General features: G+C 42.1%; 1 protein-coding gene across 6 annotated transcripts in view; it reads left to right on the forward strand.

The window, feature by feature from the left end:
• Positions 1–721: 721 nt before the first annotated feature.
• The window catches only part of PFKFB2 (6-phosphofructo-2-kinase/fructose-2,6-biphosphatase 2), a 223,717-nt gene continuing 203,704 nt past the window's right edge, over positions 722–20,734 (forward strand). For all 6 annotated transcript variants that reach the window (XM_069633224.1, XM_069633228.1, XM_069633227.1 and 3 more), the window contains exons 1-2: positions 722–821; positions 3,052–3,183. In XM_069633224.1, coding sequence (XP_069489325.1) covers positions 3,096–3,183 — 88 coding nt within the window. In that variant the 5' untranslated portion in view covers positions 722–821; positions 3,052–3,095. The remainder of the gene's footprint in view (positions 822–3,051; positions 3,184–20,734) is intronic.

Genomic DNA, 20,734 nt, shown 5'->3' on the forward strand with positions numbered 1-20,734 from the left:
GAGAACGTGAAAAATTGCAGTATTTTTCACTAAAAAATCATGAGTCTCCTACCTAAATCGGGAGGGTTGGCATGTATGGCATATCGTTTGGACAAGTAATGTCAGCTTGATGGGCGGGTGATATGATTTACTGCAGCTAGGGCACTTGAACTTAGGGTGATGTATCAACGATAATTAGCACAAGATGGCGGGAGCCCAACCTGTTGTTTTCCTGTGTGTAAATGTGAGGAAAACTGAGGTAAGATGCTTAGGTCATTTTTTAAAGATTTATTACAGTATGCTTAAAAAAACATGCCCAATCCAATGGACATTAACATTTCTGAGCGAACTTTACCTTTAAGGTGCAGATTCTGAATATTTGTCTGATCTATAAACTCTTTTTAAGAATTGTTAAACATTTTAGGATAACCTCTCTCAATGAGACAATGCTTTATTATCTCTGCTGACACCTCATAGATAGTAGATAAAATAGAAATCTGATATTTCCCAGTGCAATTAAAACTACATCTTTTTCTAAAAAATACAATAAAATTACAACAGATAACATGTTTTACAGTATCCCATAGACGGCTTGCAATTGGATAATATGATTTCGGTAAGGATTATCATAACCATTACAAGATGGCCGCCTTGTTCCGCCATTAGGCTGCTCCGCCCTGCCTGTCCTCTTTCAGCGTCTACAGTGAGGACGAAGTTTGACACCTGGAAAGTCACCAAAGGGGGCTCGACCGGGGAGCGGCCTGCGTCACTTCCGGTGCCGGGCTCCATAGTTACAGTGCCAGCGGGTCGAGCTGTGAATGACAGCTGAGCGGGAGCTGAAGGTGAGTGGCTCAGGCAGGGCACAAGAGCCAGACTGGCCGCGCGAATGGCAGGGCAGGGAAGGGAGGGTGGCAGGGACAGGGGCTGTCAATAAGAAGGCGACTTGAAGGGTCTGTGTGTAGGGAACGGGGCGGGGGAACAAGCCCGGGTCCTAGGCAGAGCCTACCTGGACGAGAGCCACTGTCTAGGAATAAGGGGGTAGGGAGGGGGTGTGTGCATAATAAGGGGATATAGAGGGGGGGGGTGTGCATCCGTACGAATGGGGCATTTTGTGTATGGTATGTTGCCCAGCTCCTTAGTATGCAAAGCACTCAGATGTTGCTTCAAAGTGATAAGGGGGAGCCCAGAGGGCACCCGGTGCCCTCTGCTTCCACTACAGAAGGGTGTCCACTTCCATGATGTGCTCTGCTCTTGTTACAGACAGGGTCTTTCTGCAGCTCCGTAGAAAGTTCCTCTCTGCCCATACTTTCACCTGCCACTTTCTATCATCCCCTAAAACAAAACTACAGAGAGGCTCTGTGGTATTAACAGGTACCATCTGCCTATAGGCATGTGCGCTCTACAATCTATGTAGTAAACGGGCAGGGGGCTCAGGTCTGTTCTGCAACAGGGGGCTCAGGTCGGTTCTGCAGCAGTGGAGGCAGAAGACCCCTGTCTGATCTGCAGGAGTGGGGCCAGGGGGCACCTGTCTGATCTGCATCAGCGGGGGCAACGGGGCTCCTGTCTGATCTGCAGCAGCGGGGGCAACGGGGCTCCTGTCTGATCTGCAGCAGCGGGGCAACGGGGCTCCTGTCTGATCTGCAGCAGCGGGGACAAGGGGGCTCCTGTCTGATCTGCAGCAGTGAGGGCAGAGGGATCCTGCTAATTTAAGCAGGGTCATGGGGTCCTTTCTGTAGGGGCGTAGGGCACCTGTTTGTAATGGTGGGGGCAGTGGGCTTATGTATGTATGCAGCAGTACCTGTCGCTAGTGGAGCCAGGCATTACCTATTAATACTTCTATTCATATTCGACACACACAAGACTATATGACATTCTGCAAAGCTCTAAGAACGTGGCTCTTTCCATAATAACAACCACAACCTTATGAAGTGATTGAACCTTAGCATCCCGATAACTAATGCTCAATGACATCCCCAATAATGTCATCACTGAATATGCTCATTCATTCGCTATTAAGCAACCACATGCCTGAAATGCAGGATATTAGATCATAACTCCACGCAGACACTCTCCTCCCATATCACTCAGAGTGCAGCTACACCCCTCAATCAATTTGGTTTAGCTGCTCACATACGAACATTACCCCATGAACACCTAATCATTCTAATAAAACACAGCTATACCCCATGACAAACTGGCCTAGCTGCACACATAAGTGTCTCACAGGCCTAACACACCCAGAACCCAGTCTTGGTGTCCACCCGCCAGACTGCACACATTCAACCAATATCAATACCACCACACCTAATGCTAGGATGCAGCTACCATCAGGCAATTGCATCAGCTGCACACTAAACTGGTGCACCCTTTGACACCCTACTCTCAACTGACCTGGAATATGGTCCCCAAGGGCGTTCAACCTTCCAGCGCTTTGAGGTCATACCAATGATATATGGAGGGCTATATACATGCCAAATAACATAACGTATACCATAGCACCTGCATGCATTTCTCTATTTTTCTTTTAGAGAGTTGGGGCAGAAAGTGGCTAACTAAAGTAGGGTGAGAGAGGAACTTTCTTTGTGGCGCTGTGGGATTGCAGAGATCCCCTATCCCTAGTGGGAACAGATCACACCTTGGAAGTGGGCACCTCTCTATCGTCGGTGCAGAGTGCACCTAATACTTTCTTTTCTTCCTCTTAGAACTTTGAAGCATCATCAAAGTGGGTTGATTGGAAAGGAACAGAGCAACAGCATGATACCCAAAAGGCCTGGGCGGGTAAAGCTGCCATTAGTATTTTATTTACTATAGCTTACTGTAAAAAGAAGCAAATGATTTGGTATTACATTGTTATGGTTTTTTGTATTTACATACTGAGCAATGGTCCGCCTTGTCTGTTCAGGGTGGCATTGGGTAATTTTGGGTCTGATTGGCATTGATAAAGAGCTGTAGTTTAGGCGTTTTGGTAACTGGATTCCCTTCCACCCAAAACCATTGAAAATGCAAGAACCCCTTTGTGAACAGAATCATCATTGTTCATTTTGGTTTTTAACACACTGTATTTTTACAAAGGGATCCCTTAGGAACACCTGGCGGAGTTTTAAAGAAAATCAGCAATGTCGGACACAAAGAGTCAGGATTTGGCACCGACGAATGGCATTGAAGGCAAACCTTCAGCTGTGCGCCTCACAGAGAAAAAGGGTTGTAAGTACAGTATTGAGTCGTGTATTGTAGATCTGGTTAGCATGCATTTGGGTGACAGTTTACATGTATGAGAGTATATGGTAGGTACCATTGAGTCGCGTACTGTAGATGTGAATTCTGGTAACATGCTACCTGCCTTTTGATACGGTTAACCATCACATCTTAGTTAGTTGACAGATTGAGAGTGGTGGGTAGGGTCTCGGATCATGCCGTTGAGTGGTTTGAAGCATTTTTGACTAACCGTCAACAACAGGTCAGGTTGGGAGATTACACCTTAAACTCCACTAAGATGTCACCCTTACTTTTTGATCTTTATTTGCGTCCCTTGATAGAGATTTTGAGGTATCACGGGATTAATTTTCACTCCTATGCTTACAATACCCAAATCTTCATCAAAGTTGCACATTTTGATGAAGCCTTTATTAAGATTAAATATTGTCTGGAGGAAGTCAGCCAATAGATGTCTAGTAATCTGCTCTAATTGGACGCATCCAAGACAGAGCTTATTCCGTTTGGACCCAGACACTTACTCACTCCCGTCAAGGAACTACCAATCCCTACCTTTTGGTTCTAAATTGGGGTTTGCCTTTAAGGTTTAAGAACCTGGTTTGCATTTGGCAGAACAAACTTGGCAGTGAAGGCCAGGTAGGAGCCAAGGTACAGGCAGTTTACTATTCACTGAGACTCCTATGGCAGACCCTGTCCTATATCCCAATTGAAGATCATAATCCAGTGGTGGGCGCCTTAGCCAATGCCCTTTTAGACTATTGTAACAGCCAGCTGATGGGCATTCCCGCTAAACAACTTCAGGGGCTTAAAAAAGCCCAGAATATGGCCATCAGATTGGTCTATTGGTTGGGTAAATCAGCCTATGTATCTCCCTCTTGCCAGGCACTACATTGGTTGGCAGTGGAAGAGCGCATTACATTTTAAGGTGGCGTGCCTTATCTTTAAACGCCTTAATGGGCTGGCACTGAGAGATAAGATCGGTTGCTATCAACAGTCCAGATGCTTACAATCTAGAGATAGCTTACTCCTTTACTCTCCCCACCTTTCCCCCCCAAGCACCACTTCAGTATGTACATCAAGGAGAGACAGAAGATTTGCTGTTTTTGTTCCAAAATTATGAAATAGTATTCCCAGAGAAATCAGGACCCCCGAAACACTTCATCAATTTTGCAAAGTACTTAAGACTTTTTGTTTAGATAAAATGCAAAGCTACATTATGGTTGCTTTTCCTGCTGCTGAAATTGTTTCTAGTTCATTTTGTTCCAGCTGCTCAGCTATACGGTTAAGTCTGTCACAAGCACATTATAAATACCCTAAATCAAATTAGGTACAGTATGAGCCATTGAGTTGTGTACTGTAGATCTATGTAGCACGCATTTGGTTGACCGGTTACATGTATGCTTGTGGTAGGCGCTATTGAGTCTTGTATTGTAGATGTGTGTAGCATGCATCGGGGGACAGGTTACATGTATGAGAGTATGATAGTGTAGGGAAGGTGTGGTATCAACAATAAGACAGACACAAGTGACCACAGTTCAAATTAAACTTCACAAAGGGTTTGAAAAAACACCTATCTAATGCTAAATCTAAAGGTGGGAGCAAGCTACCACCATCAAATCATAATAAAGCAGTTCTAGTGGTGTCCTGTCAAAATAACAACAGTATTCTGATTTATGGCGTATCGAGGAAGTAACTTTAATTACTTTGTCTAGGTATACACACAGTGAGATGCCCTATGCTCTTCTATGCTTATATATTGCAAAGAAAAGGAGTCAACAGATCTACCAGTATGAAAACCATTGGTACTTTCCATTGATCCACAATTCCAGAAGCACATACACTTATGAAATATTACTTATTTCCCAGGATGTACAGTCTGTTTCTATACGCCCACCTCTCAGCACTTACACATATCAGGGTCAGGATTTAATTGGATTTCCTTTATAGTATCACTCCCCTTGGGATTGTTTCCCCCTTAGATCATACTTGCATATGAATTTCTTTTGGCTTTATTGCAGACAGGTGGGGGCACCCTCTTAAGGACTGGTTCAATTCTCCCCCTCTAGGAACAGGTGGGCAACAGTCAGAAACATTGAATCTGCTTTCCTCCACAACCTGTTTGCTGTTTCTTCCACTGAACAAGGCCTGGTTCTTTTACTCCCAGGGTGCTGGTAATAATCTAAAATGGCTCCAAATATCTATTCCTTCTCCTTCCTATAATCAATTCTTCTTTTTCTCCATCAGTGAGTGAGCGACTGAGTCTGACAGTGTAACAATCTGTGTGAGTGTGTGTTGAATCTTATATAGAACAGTAACCCCACCTTCCTGAGGTGTGTATAAATTCCCCAATCTAATTGGTCAGTCTATGTGGACAGTGTTCTATAAGAGACATTGCAGTAGACTACCCCTCTGGAGTCATTTGGCAATTTAATGAAGCAGGCAGTCTGATGGGAGTAACTTATACACACGGAAACTGCTCTCCTGAACATCCCTGAACATCTGCTCTCCAACCTTGACTCTAACATTCCCTCTGTCCTCATCCTACTCTCTTCTTCCTTCGACACGGTCAACCATACCATCCTGCTCAACCCTCTCTGTGACAACCTTGGTATCACCGATCGTGCTCTGGCCTGGCTGACTTCTTTCCTCTCTGATCAACCCTCCCAGGTCCAACTTGGGTCCTTCCTTTCATCCATCTCCCTTTCTACCTGTGGTGTGTTCCCCCATGGGTCTAGCCTCTCGCCCTGGCTTTTCAACCAATACCTGGCAAATCTCACCCACTGCATTGCCATTTTCTGCTCCAATTTCCAGTGCTATGCTGATGACACAACTCATTTCAGGCTTCCCTCGGCCACCTTCTCTCCTTCGCTCAGCTCAGATTGTCTAACTGCCATTCACGATTGAAGTGCCGTCATCGATCTCTGCCTGAATGCCAGCAAGACGGAGATCCTCCTCATTGGCACACCTTCATCCTCCTTTCCCCTTACTCTTTGGCCGGCCTCTTTGGCCCTCCTCCTACCCCCAACTGTGAGGCTAAGAACCTCTGGGTTATCTTTGATTCCACGCTTTCCTTCTCTGCCCACATCTCTCATGTCTCTAAAAAGTCAAACTTCCTACTGCACCTCGTCAGAGTGCCTTTCCTCTCCTTCCCCCAGAAACTCACTGTCTCCCGAGCCCTGGTTCGCTCTAGGATGGACTATTGAAACATCCTCTTTCTAAAACTACCTGCCTCTGCTCTCTGCCCTTTGCAACTCATCCAGAACAGGACTGTAAGACTTGCCCTGGGATTGTACCTCTCCAGCCCTGGAATCTGTCCACTGGCTCCCAGTGGATGCAAGGGTTGAATTCAAACCCCTCTGCATTGTCCACAAGGCTTTCTGGGGCCGGGGTCCAAAATACCTTCAGCTATCCCTTCGTAAATACCTCCTGTCTCGAGCTCTTCACTCCTCTACCTACAACTCCCTCAAGTTCAGTTGTTTTTCGAAGAACGAGCTGGGGTAGATCTCTTCAAAAAAGGCAGCAGTTCCTTCTCCACTTGTGCCCTCTGGTGGAAGATATTCTACAGTGTTTGAGGGCTGTCGGCCTCACAGAACCATCAGTGTGAAGCCTTATGGGGTCATCCTTCAGTTTTCCGACCCCCCCTGAAAAATGCTGTCAAAAACGCTGCAGGAGGCGATCAATATCCGTATGGTATACAGCCAGCGTAAAATGCACAATTTTTTTTATTTTTTTTTATTTTTTATTGTTGTTTTGGTCAGTTAAACCCGACCTCTCAACAAATTTATAACAAAATAAATTACAGTAAAGTACATTAATACATCAATGAATCAAAATATTAATCATCATTACATTAATCGCTCTCGCTTTCATTCAACTTCACATATATAACGGTTGCTTAAGTTTAAATTACAAGGTTAACCATCGGCTGTATCATGTATCTTAATTTTCAGGGAATTTAGATAATTAACAACTGCATACCTTAATTTTTTTGAGTGTCCTGTGTACAATACTAACCATAATTGCTCCTGCATAATAACTGCAGTCTCATTAAACAAATGTTTGAAGTAAAATATTCTCTTTGTTAACAAACTGACACACTCAACTACCAGATGTTTTAGCGTCTCAACCTCTTGATTACAAAATCGACAACTTTGGTCTGATATTTTCTTCCATCTGTGTAATATCTCTCTTGTGGGCCATATATTTAATCTAAAACGTAGGAAATCTGAACGGTGATCAGGACCAGGGGATTGCTTCAGGTATTGCTCTACAAGTCCCTGTGATTTTAGACCAAACGGATTCGAACTGAATTTCGATATTTTCATGCACGCTTCTCTGGTCTTAATCCAATCCGATCTCCACAGTTTAGATTTGGCTTTATCTGGGTTTTCAATAAGTAAAATTTCAGTAATATCAGCCCCATCTAGAAAGTTTTTGGCACAGTTTCGCCAATTTTTTGCAAAATTATCATTTGCTAGCAGTAGATATTGAGATATAATGGCGAGTAACCCATTAGTATTATCTTGCATAATACATTTTCTGTATAGTTGGCAGACTTTCCATTTAATATACTGCATAGATTGATATTAAGCCCATTTCATGTCTAATAATCGGCATAGATTCTGAATTGGGTAACATGAGTGATTTTTTCCAAAAAGCACTTTCATATTTGGTCCAATAATGATAAGCTTGACATTTTTTTGTTTCTGACCCATACAGAATTGTGGGGATGTATTTTTGCTTGTAATATATAATCATGGGGTTTATAGTGAATTTACAATATTTTGCCCGAATTATCCGGACTTGTGATATTGCACTGAGATGTTTCAGCTGAATATGGTCTTCATACGGTTTGTCAGATGTATGATTATTCACACATACTCCTAGACTCCTAGATAAATATATGATTTTACAACCAAAAGATCAGTATCTTGTAATTGCCAACTATATGATTTTTGTCTTGTTTTGACACCAAATTGCATCACTTGTGTTATTGTAGTATTAATACTAATACAATTTTTCTTGGCATATGTATCTAGCGCTTTCAACATAGTGCGCAAGCCTGCTGGTGTTTTAGACAAAAGTACCATGTCATCGGCATAAAGAAGCCAATTAATGGCTATTCCAAGCAATTTTGGTGGGTCAGTGATCAACCCTTTGAAACTAAGCCCAAAATCTAAAAGAAAAAAATTAAATAGTGCAGAAGCCAACAGACAACCCTGTTTCAAACCCCGCGAGGTGTAAATGGGTTCAGAGAGCAACCCATCATTATTCATGCGAATCTGAATTGATGTATTTGTATGTAGCTCAACTATCCATTTAAGTATATGCCAGGGACACCCCAGGTCCATCAATTTCTTAAAGAGTAATTCCCTGGGAACAAGATCAAAAGCCGACCTAAAGTCTACATATGCTACATATAAAGGTTGATGATGCTGTTTGTTTTGCTGAATAATAGAATTCAGGGTGATTAAATTGATAGCTGTTCCCGACGAGTGATCAACCAGAACGTTTGCATTGAAGGGCTCACACCAGCTGTCTAACGCGCTTCCTGGAGGAGGCGGAGCTGGGTTCGGTCACGTGACCTGGCACGTGACTTTTTGTGGATAGAAAACATCAAGGCCACCACCCTTGCGGCGCTAAGCCCGTCGGGAGCAAAGGGCGCCGACTGTTCTACAGCTGTTCGACGCGGACGGCGCGACCAGTGATCGGGAGTCTGCGGCGGATAACCACAAATACACCTTGCATAGCCAAAAACACGGGGTAAGTAGACACGGCGTAGTAATTGTTCACCTTATTGCATTTTCCACGCCGTGTATGGATGAGGACATGCGCTTGCGAAGCTCCAAGCAAGGGGAAGAGTGTCCACTCAAAGAAGACCCAAGGTCCGTAACAAAACATGTCCCACATTCTCATACGCCATGTGGAACCAGCCCACAAGCGATGAGAGTGGAGGGCAGTTTTACCACCGCCATCACCCCACAAAAAAACTGTTTACCAAGTGACATCCCTACGGATTCACTATGCTCAGGGGCGGCTAAGGACATGATCAGGGAGAAGGAGAAACAGGTTACAAATGAGACTATACAAGTTATAACACCATCTGGGGCAACACACGGCGCAGTGAAACTGGCCGAGTCGCAGCCTTCCGGAGGGGAGACTAGACAAAGCCTTACCTGCGACCCTGTACAAGCCAGGAAGTGTGATAAAGACCCACTCGTTGCACTGGGCCCGAGCAGCAACGCGCTCACGAAGTCGAACCGGAGCACAGCGTCCTCGTCAATCAGTGTTGAAGGCCATAAAGACAATGCTGAGCGCAAACAGCAGCAGCAAAACATAGGAAATAAGCCTATTTTAGTTCCAACCAGCAACGCGAAGGCCCAAGTTCATGCTCCCACTGACGAAGACACTGCACAAGTCTTGTCAGACCAGACAGGGACACCATTAGAACTACAAACAAGCATCTGTGCAGTCAGCAAACTTTCAACTGATCATAACTGCAAAAAGAGATCAAGAGATAAATGCACAAAAAGCATTAAGAAAAAGCTACCACCACCTAAAAAACAACAAGCTATCAGAGGCAGCACGATTAAAAACTTAACATACACGAGACTTCGGAAAAATCACTCTCTACGAATTTTGACCGATTTTTTTGAATTTCAGCCACACACAAAAATCAATATGTGTGACGAAATTTCTGACGCGGAAATGCTCGCAGTAGAGACTGATTTGCCACCCCCGGCAAAACAAAGAAAATGCGAGCACATAAGTAAAGACATCCCTGACTTACCAACAACGCCTGAATCTCATTATGCAGAAGTAACAGAGCTGCGAACCATGGAAAAGTCAGATGTACTTAAGAACAGAGAAATAGCACCGGAAATGCCCGTTCAAAGTGGAACTCAACTCATGAGTAATATTCAGGATCAGCAAAACATGGAAAAACAAAATAAAGATGAGCAGCAAACAATACAAAGTCAGATTTGGGATGAAAACACCACATCGAGCAGTTATTTCTCACTCACAAAAGATAACCATGCTAGGGTTCCTTCGGCACAAGAATCAACATCAACGAACACACCGTTAGGACAAATGGATGGTGCTCCAAGGAAAGCAAACTTATTCCATTTCCCAGGCATTGATAACAGTGAGAATCCTACAGAAGGCGATCGACAACACCCCACAACCCTTAAGGATTTAACAAAAGCAAAATCCAATACCTTAACAGATGCACAAGTGCATGAGCCCAGGAAAGTAGCCACCGAACCCATGATAGCTGCAGATGGACACGCAACACAAGAGCATTCATTTGCGAATCCAATCGCTTCTGCGAAAAAAACTATCACCCCTAAAGACAGGAGGGCGTCGGTAGCAAAAGAATTTACATCCAACATACAAGGATTAAACACATATCGACCATTGGGAAACACCATGGCGCCCACGAATACAGGAAATGCTAGTCAATCAACACAAACACCAAGTAAGCGGTATTCCGCTTCCTGGCTAACACATCACGAAAACATGAGTCAGCAAACAGCACACACAACACAAGAGGTGACCACAAAGAAAACGGATCTCCAAGGCATAATGTCAGTGATAACCATTGCCCTGAACCCCTTCTGCAAACTTTATGAAACAATGCATGAAACGGTGAAAGATCAGCAAGTGATTTTAGCTATGATCCTCACAAAAGTATTATACTTAGAGACCTACATAACAACAAAGGAAAACGTTTCAGAGCCAAAAGATAAGTTGGATACGCAAGGTCCATACTCAAAAAACAAAGGCGCAGCATCACATCTTCATGCTCAAACGCAAACAAGGAAAGAACACACTGTACACGAAATTGGAACACAAACTAACATAGTTATCGACCTTACAGAACAAAAGCGCGTCAGAGGCATGAGGGGAACGCAAGGTTCAGTGCAAAACCAAACTGACGAACTCATTCTCAAAGGGAAGTCGACACCACATTCAATATGTCAGGCCTCCAACACACTGTTCGTCTTAAATAAGGCGCCTGGAAGTAATCAGGTTGAAAAGACAAAAATGAACTAATCTATTCCATTTTTGATATGACCAACGGCAAAGACAAACTGAGTCTTGAAAACACAATGGCAAATGCAAATCACAACTTTACTATGAAAACAAACACCAAGGCACCACAAAAAAGTACATTGAATAACGACAGTTCGTACAGAAGACAAGTACAGGTAAAAACATCGACCACTGACAAAAAAACAAGCCAGAAGGCTACTACTACTAATAACACAAAACCCTCAAAACCGAATGAAACAAATGAAAAACAAAATGTCAGAAGTAGCTCAGCGGCAAGAAACTATTCGTCTGACTCTGACCCAGTAGACGCACTATTAGATCTTAGCATCTATCCTGCGGATGACTCTTGCTCAAGCATAACACCTGAGCAATTCAAAAACAAGGCAAGATCCTATTATAAAAATCAGTACACTTCCGTAGCCCCGGGAGCAATTAACAAAACTGACAAGGAGCGCGACTTCGAAACCCTGGAAGAAAGGCGCAATCGCCTAGAATATCACTTCAAATCTAATGAGGCAGAAAAACGCACGAGGACAATAAACAAGACACCAAAAAAGTCAGACAAAGAAATAACACAGAAGAAATCCAAAATTGACATCCACAGACAAGAGATGGGCAAGGGACGCAGAAAAGGGAAAGAAGAAACATCTAGGCAAAACAATGAAGCTTCAGCTAAACAAAAGAAATCGGAACCTTCAAATCAAGTTGCACGTTCGATCTCCTGTGGTGATCCAAACAAGATAAACGATAGAAACACAATGAAAAAGCATCAAGGGAGAGATGCAGACCTCAGAATTGACGAAAAAGAAAAAAACAGACCAAGCTCCCGCACTCAGGCAAAGCACAGGACTAAGAAACAAACCTCTGGAGATCTGCATCATAATTTTAATAAACACACAAAGTACAGATGGATAATAAAGATGTCACAAAGACTCGAACACAGAAGACCTTATTTTGAACAGGAGAACTGTCATGACCATATTTAGCAAAATTGGCAATCTACGCGAAATTCACACGGCAGACATAAAAATCGTGGAGCCATGGCATGACAGGTCGGGAGCAATCACTTTACTCCATGTAAATTCGAACACAGTATACACAAGAATCCTAAACCAAAAACTTGACATCTATAGACAGGGATTCCATACTGAGGATGTCTCAATCCAGTTCCCACATGGAAGTCTTGATGCTCTATCCTGTAGCCGTCAAAGTGCCTCAAAAGATAGACATGAGAACTCCAGCCACAAGGCTCACCTAAATCAAAAGGTGGAAAGAGAACATCAGAAAAAGTTAAACGTAAAAAAAAAAACAGTTAACCGAGATTCACAAGCAGGTAAGGACCAAAATAAAACATGCAAGGGTGAGCAACAAAACTCAGAACATAATCTGGAAACCTATTATACAAGAGAGAGAAGTCAGAACAGAAAAGAACAAAGATCAGACAACAGTCATAAGCTAAGCAATAAAAAGGAATACAATCAAAGATCGCATAATTCAAGGGAAGGAAGTCGAGACAGAAAAGAACAGAGAGCAGACAACTGTCATAAACCAACAAACACAATGGTCTTAAAAACAGTGGAGCTGCAGAAGAGCGCACAAACAAAGATAGACACATCTCGAAACATCAAAACAGGGCTATGGGCTTGGTTGCCCAAAATGCTCACAAACCATCGGAATCAATAGCCATCCACGAAAGGAGGCCCATCTACATGCGACACGCCAAACGAAAGGCCGACACGACTAACCCTATGCTCCTGGAACACCCGAGGTCATTCCCACCTAACGATGCCAGGTGGCCCAAACCTAGGGGAATACGACATCATTTGCCTACAGGAAACGTGGCTTCAAACAACCCCAGTATTGGAAGGATATCAAATCATTCTAGTCCCGGCGAGCAGAGGAAGCAAGGGGCGTCCAACCTCAGGATTGCTGATAGCATGCCGCAACGGAATTAGAATCAAAATTGATAAAATCTTACTGACAAACCAATCTCTGTTAGCAATTGTAATCTCGGTGCAAGTTCAGAACAACCAAAATTCACAATCCAGAAACGTAGTCATAGCTAACGGATACTGGAAACCAGCGGCAATTACAACAAAAAGATTCATTGATATGTGTGAGAATCTACTTGTGACTGCAATGATTGACTACCCTGCAGCAGATATCATCATGTGTGGCGATTTAAACGCCACTTGTAATGAGACAAAAAAATCAACAACGGCAGCACAACAGGCATCAGCACACAGAGGGAAAGAATGGCTAAAGTTTTGCGAGCCACATGGTCTTCATAACTTAGACGTTGCATTTCCAGCATCAGACAGGCCACCCACGTGGGAGCGTCTACCCGCAATAGCCACTATTGACTACATATTTGTATCTCAGTCGCTATTACCAATGGTTGAAGCATTTACGATACATCGCACATCCTTGAGTGACCATAACCTACTCGAAACAGCTTGGTCTCTAACTAGCAAAATAAACATGCATTATAACACTCAAATAGAAGCTAATGCGCAAGGCTCAAGACTAAGAATAAAGCCTGCAGAGATTTGCGAAGTAACAAAGAAATACATCGAAAACAAATTTTTAGATGCCACAGATGGAATAGACTATCAACCTTTACTGATTCCATACATGCATCAAAAACGAGGAAATGGATCAGCCTCCGACCAAAGTTCCAAACATGTTTTCAACAAGGAATTAGTGGAGACAAGGCGTAATTACAGAAGAGCGTTAAGAGAATTACGTAAGTCCTCGAACATAGACATCTCATATGCCACTAATGATATAAAGAAAAGGTACAAGGACTGGGTGAAATTTCATCGACACAAACTATATCAAGCGGATGCAGAGAAGATAACCAAAGCTCTCGTCACTAACAGCCGAGAATTCTGGTCTCTAATAAAGGACGCAGACAAAACATCGAATAATCAGATCTTAAATAACATCAATCAAGCAACTTGGGTAACGCACTTTACCAAAGTTTTTCAATCAGCCTTACGCACACCAGATAAAGAGCAACAAGTAAACACAGTAACTTGGGTCGACTTAGACCAAGAAGATGACATCATGAATATCATTACTAAACTAAAAAACTCTAGAGCCCCAGGCCCAGATGGGATTTCAAACGCAGAGTTAAAAAGTCACCCAAAAGAGTGGGCAAGTCTAATGAGTGTCATATTTCGGCGCTGTACAGAAACTCAGTCCATACCACATTCATGGACCAAAGACATAATCATCCCAATCTATAAAAAAGGCAACATGAACAATCCCGAGAATTTTCGCCCGATTGCCTTATTGGATGTAATGGGTAAGGTGTACGCCTCACTCCTTATGTCCAAATTTCTAAAATGGGCAGCAGGAGCTAAGTGCAATGACCCCTTTCAAGCAGGATTTAAGAAAAGCGTAGGCACAACTTGCAACATCTTACTATGCAGCATGTTGAAAGCAAACGCACTGCAAAGCAAGTGCCATCTATATGTTGTATACATTGACTTTACTCAAGCCTTTGACCGAGTGGAAAGACTAACATTATGGGATAAATTAAAAGCGTGGCAATGTCCTGAGGAACTACTTGCTCCAATTCAAGCACTACATCGCGACACCTCAATGAAAGTTCGTTTGAATCGTAATGGATTGCTATCAGACGAAATCTACAGCGAACGAGGTGTAAAACAAGGGTGCCCGTTAGCATCTGCGCTCTTCTTGACATACATCGGCGATATCAACTGCATAAATGAAACTAGAGCATTTCCGCCAAAGTTGGGGCAAACGAAGATCGGGCACCTTCTGTACGCCGATGATTTAACCATATTTGATCAGACGGAAATAGGTCTGCAGCGAAAACTTGACGCTCTCCAAACTTACGCCACAAAAAATCATTTGGAAATAAACACGAGTAAAACAAAAGTCATGATTCTTCAAAATAACGGAAACAAAAAAAGAAATCAACAAAGAAATAACTTCAAATGGCATCTGGGAGAAATCAATCTCGAGACCGTTGCCCAATGCAAATACTTAGGAGTACTAATGGACAGCTCTCAAAGAGAAACAGCCATGCAGGCAGAACTTTACGCAAAGACCAAAAAACTAGCTGCCCAAGCTAAATTTGTGGATGGCAAATTTGGAAAATTCTCCCTAGTACCAACCATTAATTTCTACAAAATGAAAGTGGTACTGACAATTACGTATGGTGCAGAAGCAATGCCCACCTTACCAATAGGTTTGTGGTCCAAGTTGGAAGCGCTGTTTTGGCGCACAGTACTACCTCTTCCACCTTCAGTATCAGGGTCAGCAATCAGGTGTGAATTGAGCCTACTATCGTTAGAATGTACAGTCCTCTGCAACTCCCTCATGCTGTACAGAAAATGTCAAATTGCACACAATAACGAAGTCTTTAGGCTACTAAAATGCGAAATGGACAGCAGAAAATGCAAAATGCTAAATGACTGGCAAGACAAAAACCAACTAATTCTGAAGAACATCGCATCTGAAGATCAAGAGCTCATAAGCAATCCGTGCAAAATACTAAAAAAACTAAAAGACAACGATTGGGCTATGACAATAGAAAACGCAACCAAATTGAAACTCACTTTGCATCTCCCTGGTAATACTCTAAAAAGGAATGAGTTACAAAGATATGTAAATCAATGCCCAAGCAAGCACATACGAAATGCAATCCTGCGTGCACGGCTAAACTTATACAAAACAAGGGAGATCCTATATATTCGTGGACAAGCAACAACAAATGGATGCCGCTTCTGCGAAAACAATTCTGACCCTCCAAAAGAAACACTAAGGCACTTGATCATGAGTTGCCCAGCCACAGCTAGCATCAGATCACAATATCTTGCACCTATGGCAGGTTTTGATATCTTGGCAGAAGAAGAGACATGGTGGTGTCGATTAATAGGAGGGGAAAAAACCACATGGCAAATTGCAATGGCACAAATGGTTCGACACATCGAAATTAATCTATTAAATGAAAACGATAAGTAACAGACAACCGAACCAGATGAAATGGATGATGTAATAATATAGAGTAACGCCGCGCGAGCTTAACAACAAAAGAGAGAAAAACCCTGGCAAAGATTCTGATGATAACGATGATGATAGAACTTGCAGTCTGTATTGTAAAATCTTATTTTTTGATTAAACAATAAAAAAAAAAAAAAATAGCTGTTCCCAAACCGGGAACGAAACCTGTCTGAAAAGGATCTCTGTGGCTTAGATGATTTAGCCATTTGTTAAACTCACCTAGTATCATTCGGGCAAAAATTTTTCCTGGGCAATCTAACAATGCAATAGGTCTATAAGAGGCCGGATTAGTCCTGTTGCCTTTTTTAAATATGGGAAGAACAATCGATGTTTTCCAATTCAGGGGAATGGAGCCTGTAGCCATTATTTTCTTAAATATGAGATATAATATGGTAGACCATAAATGTCTGTTTTGTTTTAATATAGCATTATGTAAACCGTCTGGCCCGGCTGCTCTTGAGACGCTCAGTTTCGATATAAAAAAAAGTATGTCATCACAATCAAAGTTCACATTATGGTCGGCTACAATACTGTCCCAGTTTAATCCCATATTTGTGATTGGTGTGGTATATATATTGCCAAAAAAGGTCCTCCAACAATGTTGAGAAATGGAATTCATCATGAGGGAAGGCTGATTTTTAATTGCGGTTTTATTTAGAAGAGCCCATATACCCCCTGAGGATTTAAGGATGATCTGTTGCATCATTACCTCTCCGTCATGTTGATATTGGGAGGCACGACGTCCTCTTAACCATTTTTTGTGTTCCCTTTTTAGTTGTTTTATCTTGTCATGATTTGTCATAGAATTTGACCCACAACCTTTGTATAGTTTTTTTATATTCCTCCTTAATTCACTTTTCTTGGATTTAACTTCAAGGTCAAAGGCATGAGGGTGAGTTTGTATACCTCGTTTGGGGTGCAACCCCTGTGTAGTAAATAGTTGCATGGCATGAATATAATATCCACTTTCACATTCGGTATCATCAGTATACCGCTCACACAAGACCTCTCTAAACTGACACAGTCTTGACTTGGACCATTTTATACGGTTACCAGCATTATTGACCTGTAAGTTCGACATATTAATATTTTGAGACTGTTTCCTAATTTTAGGCCATTTACATATCACCCGCAGCTGGCTATGATCACTCATGATGGTTGAATTGACCGTAAACATAGTTATATTGTTTAGGAAGTGATCATTCATAAAAATGTAATCTAAAGTTGCATGACTACCAGCATTGTGCCAGGTGGTTTTGGGAGGATAATCCCCTTGCAATGAACCATTTACCATGACAAAATTTCGATCAGCCATGATGGATAACCAACGACATTCATCTGACATAGATCTCGAATGTTTGGAAGATAAAAGGTGTAAATTTAGGTCCCCCATTATGAATGTGTTAATAATGGTTTCATCCATTAACAGTTGATCGAGGATCATGGCTAAGGTTTCAAAGAATACATTTGATGACAAGTGTTTTTTCCCCCAATAGATGTTCACTATTGCACAAAACGTTTGACCTAACTGAATCTTAACATATTGAAAACATGGTGATGGAGTTCTGTGCCAAATGACTTCGATGTTCTTATCTTTTCTAAAAGCCATCAGCAGGCCAACCATTGGGCGACCCTGCAGCGGCTCGATGGCAGGCACCACATAGATATTATAATCATCCCAAACTGGTATGGCTCGCAGCCACGTCTCCTGGAATACTAATATATCAAATTGGAGGAGCTCTTTGCTTTTGTTGTTAATAAAATGTTTATGGCCTCTTGTATTCCAGGAGAGTAGGCTGATGGATTCCAGTGTCTGGGGTTGTTATAGTCTCATATTGAGATTATCATCTCTCCATGCATTTTGTGCTTGCCCATCTTCTGTAAGCAGTGAGGTTGCATTATTGCCATACGTTCTAATTTTTGGGCGGTCAGTAATTAATTGTTTCATATCTTGAGTGGTTGTATCTTGTGATAAAATAAAACCTAGGTTATAAAATGCAGTTCGGGCTAGCCACAAGGTATTTAGTACAACTCTTGATGGAATAAACAGCCGTGCTTCTGTTAGATTTGTATCATTAACAAATTCCACCAGGCTAATATCGGCTGAGGTTAGATCATCAAGTGCGATAATTTCCGCACAGATGTTCAAAATGCTAGCTCGATTCAAGTCATATGTAGCAAAAGGGTAACCACGGCATTTAATAAGGAGACAATGATTTTTATATTGATTTTTGCCGAGATGCCTAGAAACCCCGGGGTCAGATTCGCTCTGCTGGTTCTTGAGCTGTCTGGTGATGGTTGTAAGCCCCGCGGCCCCTGATGTATCAGGTCATGCGGGGCTGACATTTGTAGCATCTTTGGTTCTCTCAACAGGAGCTCTATATTAGATTTCTCCTTGCTTATATTTTGATTACACTGATCAGATTTATTTAATAAACCCTGATTGGCTAATCTGATAGTTTCTGTAAGAGCTTCATTTTCTTTAGCGTATTTTAGAAAGGAAGCTCGTATTTCATCGCGCAGATCTTGTAACACGCCGTCTTTGTCATTTGACACATTTGCATATACCTTATTCCCTTCTGAAATGTCACCATTCTTTTTGTTAGCCTGGTTTTCTCTATAGGGTACTGTATAAGACTGTACCAAAACCTCATTTGCGTTGGAATGTCTTTCACAAGCGGCTCTTATTTCTTCCCGTAAATCCTGCATAATATCAACCATAGAGCTTGGTGCATTTTCGTGTAGTGTTTTGGTTTTAATTGGGGCCACAGTGGTACTCATAATCAGCTCTTCATTTGCAACTGAGGAGATTGAGGGCCCCTTTATTGATTTAACTTGCGTCACAATGCTCTCAATTGGGGTTTTTCCAGTAAGTCCCACTGGGGGTTGGGAAGTTAATGTCACAGTGGCAAGCAAGTAATCAAGCGGTTGATATTTTAGTGATTCCTTTCTCCTACAATTATTTTCAATATTCAGGTTCAATTTCCTTTTTTTCTTCGCAGAGATTACTAGCTTTGCAGCTTGTTTTCCTTTGGACAGGTTTTTCTTATTAACGGTTGTTTGTTGAGTTGCACAACTTGTATCCGGCTCGCGAGACCGGACAAATTCTGAAGGTTGCAATTTCGAGGTAGTAAACATGGATGCAAAAGATACACCTTGTATTTTCGGAATTACTTCTATCAGTTTAACCGACGGTAATTGGACACTTTCTCCCTGGATAGCTGCATTTGCAGTTATTATTTGTTTCGGTGCGTTTAACGGAGTATCTACTATCATACCCAGATCTTGTAAAGAATTTGTTTGGGTCGATTGATTTTTTGGCCCAAATGTACATGAACGGATTGGTAGATTTTGAGTCTGCGGCTCTTTTTTGAGAAGTGAGTGTAACATTTGAATCTCTTTGTTCTGACCTGTCATTTTTTCGTCCAATGATTCATATAGCTTTGCTAACGACAATAAGGCCGTGTTCATAGCACTCAGAGTATTATTCAGTGCCGAAGCCTCAGGAAAAGAGAATCTATTGTCTTTGTACGGCATCTGGCTATCGCGTATAAAGTACGGATGATTATTGTCGGGTTCGTTAAATCTAGTACGTCTAGGCGTTGGAGCTATAATTTGATATATTAGATGAAGATTTTTCAAACAGTACTGGTGATTTGTATAAATCCTGATTCTCATTCGCCAATGTTGGAGTGGTGTTTGGTACTTGTTCTTTGTCGGGGGTAATACTTAGAGGTTTTTGTGAATTAACATCTAGTTGGATCAGATCACCCGTATTGGAACATATGTACATCACCTCAGGTGTTACTGATTCAAGTGGACTCGATGCATTCAGAGACGCTAAAGTGTCATTACCAAAGGCTCCTACTGCTGTTATTTTTACGTACTCAGCTTGCGGTAAATGCTGAGCTGCAACGGAACAAATAGGTGCAACCGTAAGCGATTTAACAGGACACACTTCAAAATGAGTATCGACATTATCAGTTGCTTGGGAGATAAATAATTCTCCTGTTGTGTATGCCATAGCGATCGTGGCGTCCGTTACTTCTCTGGTCATTTGTTGTGCATTATCAAGACAAGCTCTTGTATCAGTCATTGGTTCCTCTATTTCAGCGAGGGCCGAAGTACTGGGACAGGCTGAATGAGCCATGACCGAGATCGAGCTTGGAATTGGCAGTGTATTTATCTTACTTTGTGGGGATTTAGATGTTTCCAACCCCACAGTATCTTTTGTACAGAAGGTGCGAATATCCATATTTAGGGAATTCGCACGCTTTCTGTCTTTATTATCTTTAAGTCTTTTACCAATTAAAGCTTTCTTTGTTAGAGGAGACAAAGGATTGTAAATATTTGACATGTGCTCTGGCATTCCTGTTTTCAACGAGTTGATTTGTCGAGACATGTCACACAATGGAACACAATCAATAATATATAAAAGTAGGATAAT

Source organism: Ambystoma mexicanum, chromosome 13 (genome assembly GCF_040938575.1).
Source record: "Ambystoma mexicanum isolate Mex_15411 chromosome 13, UKY_AmexF1_1, whole genome shotgun sequence".
Classification (NCBI taxonomy): domain Eukaryota; kingdom Metazoa; phylum Chordata; class Amphibia; order Caudata; family Ambystomatidae; genus Ambystoma; species Ambystoma mexicanum.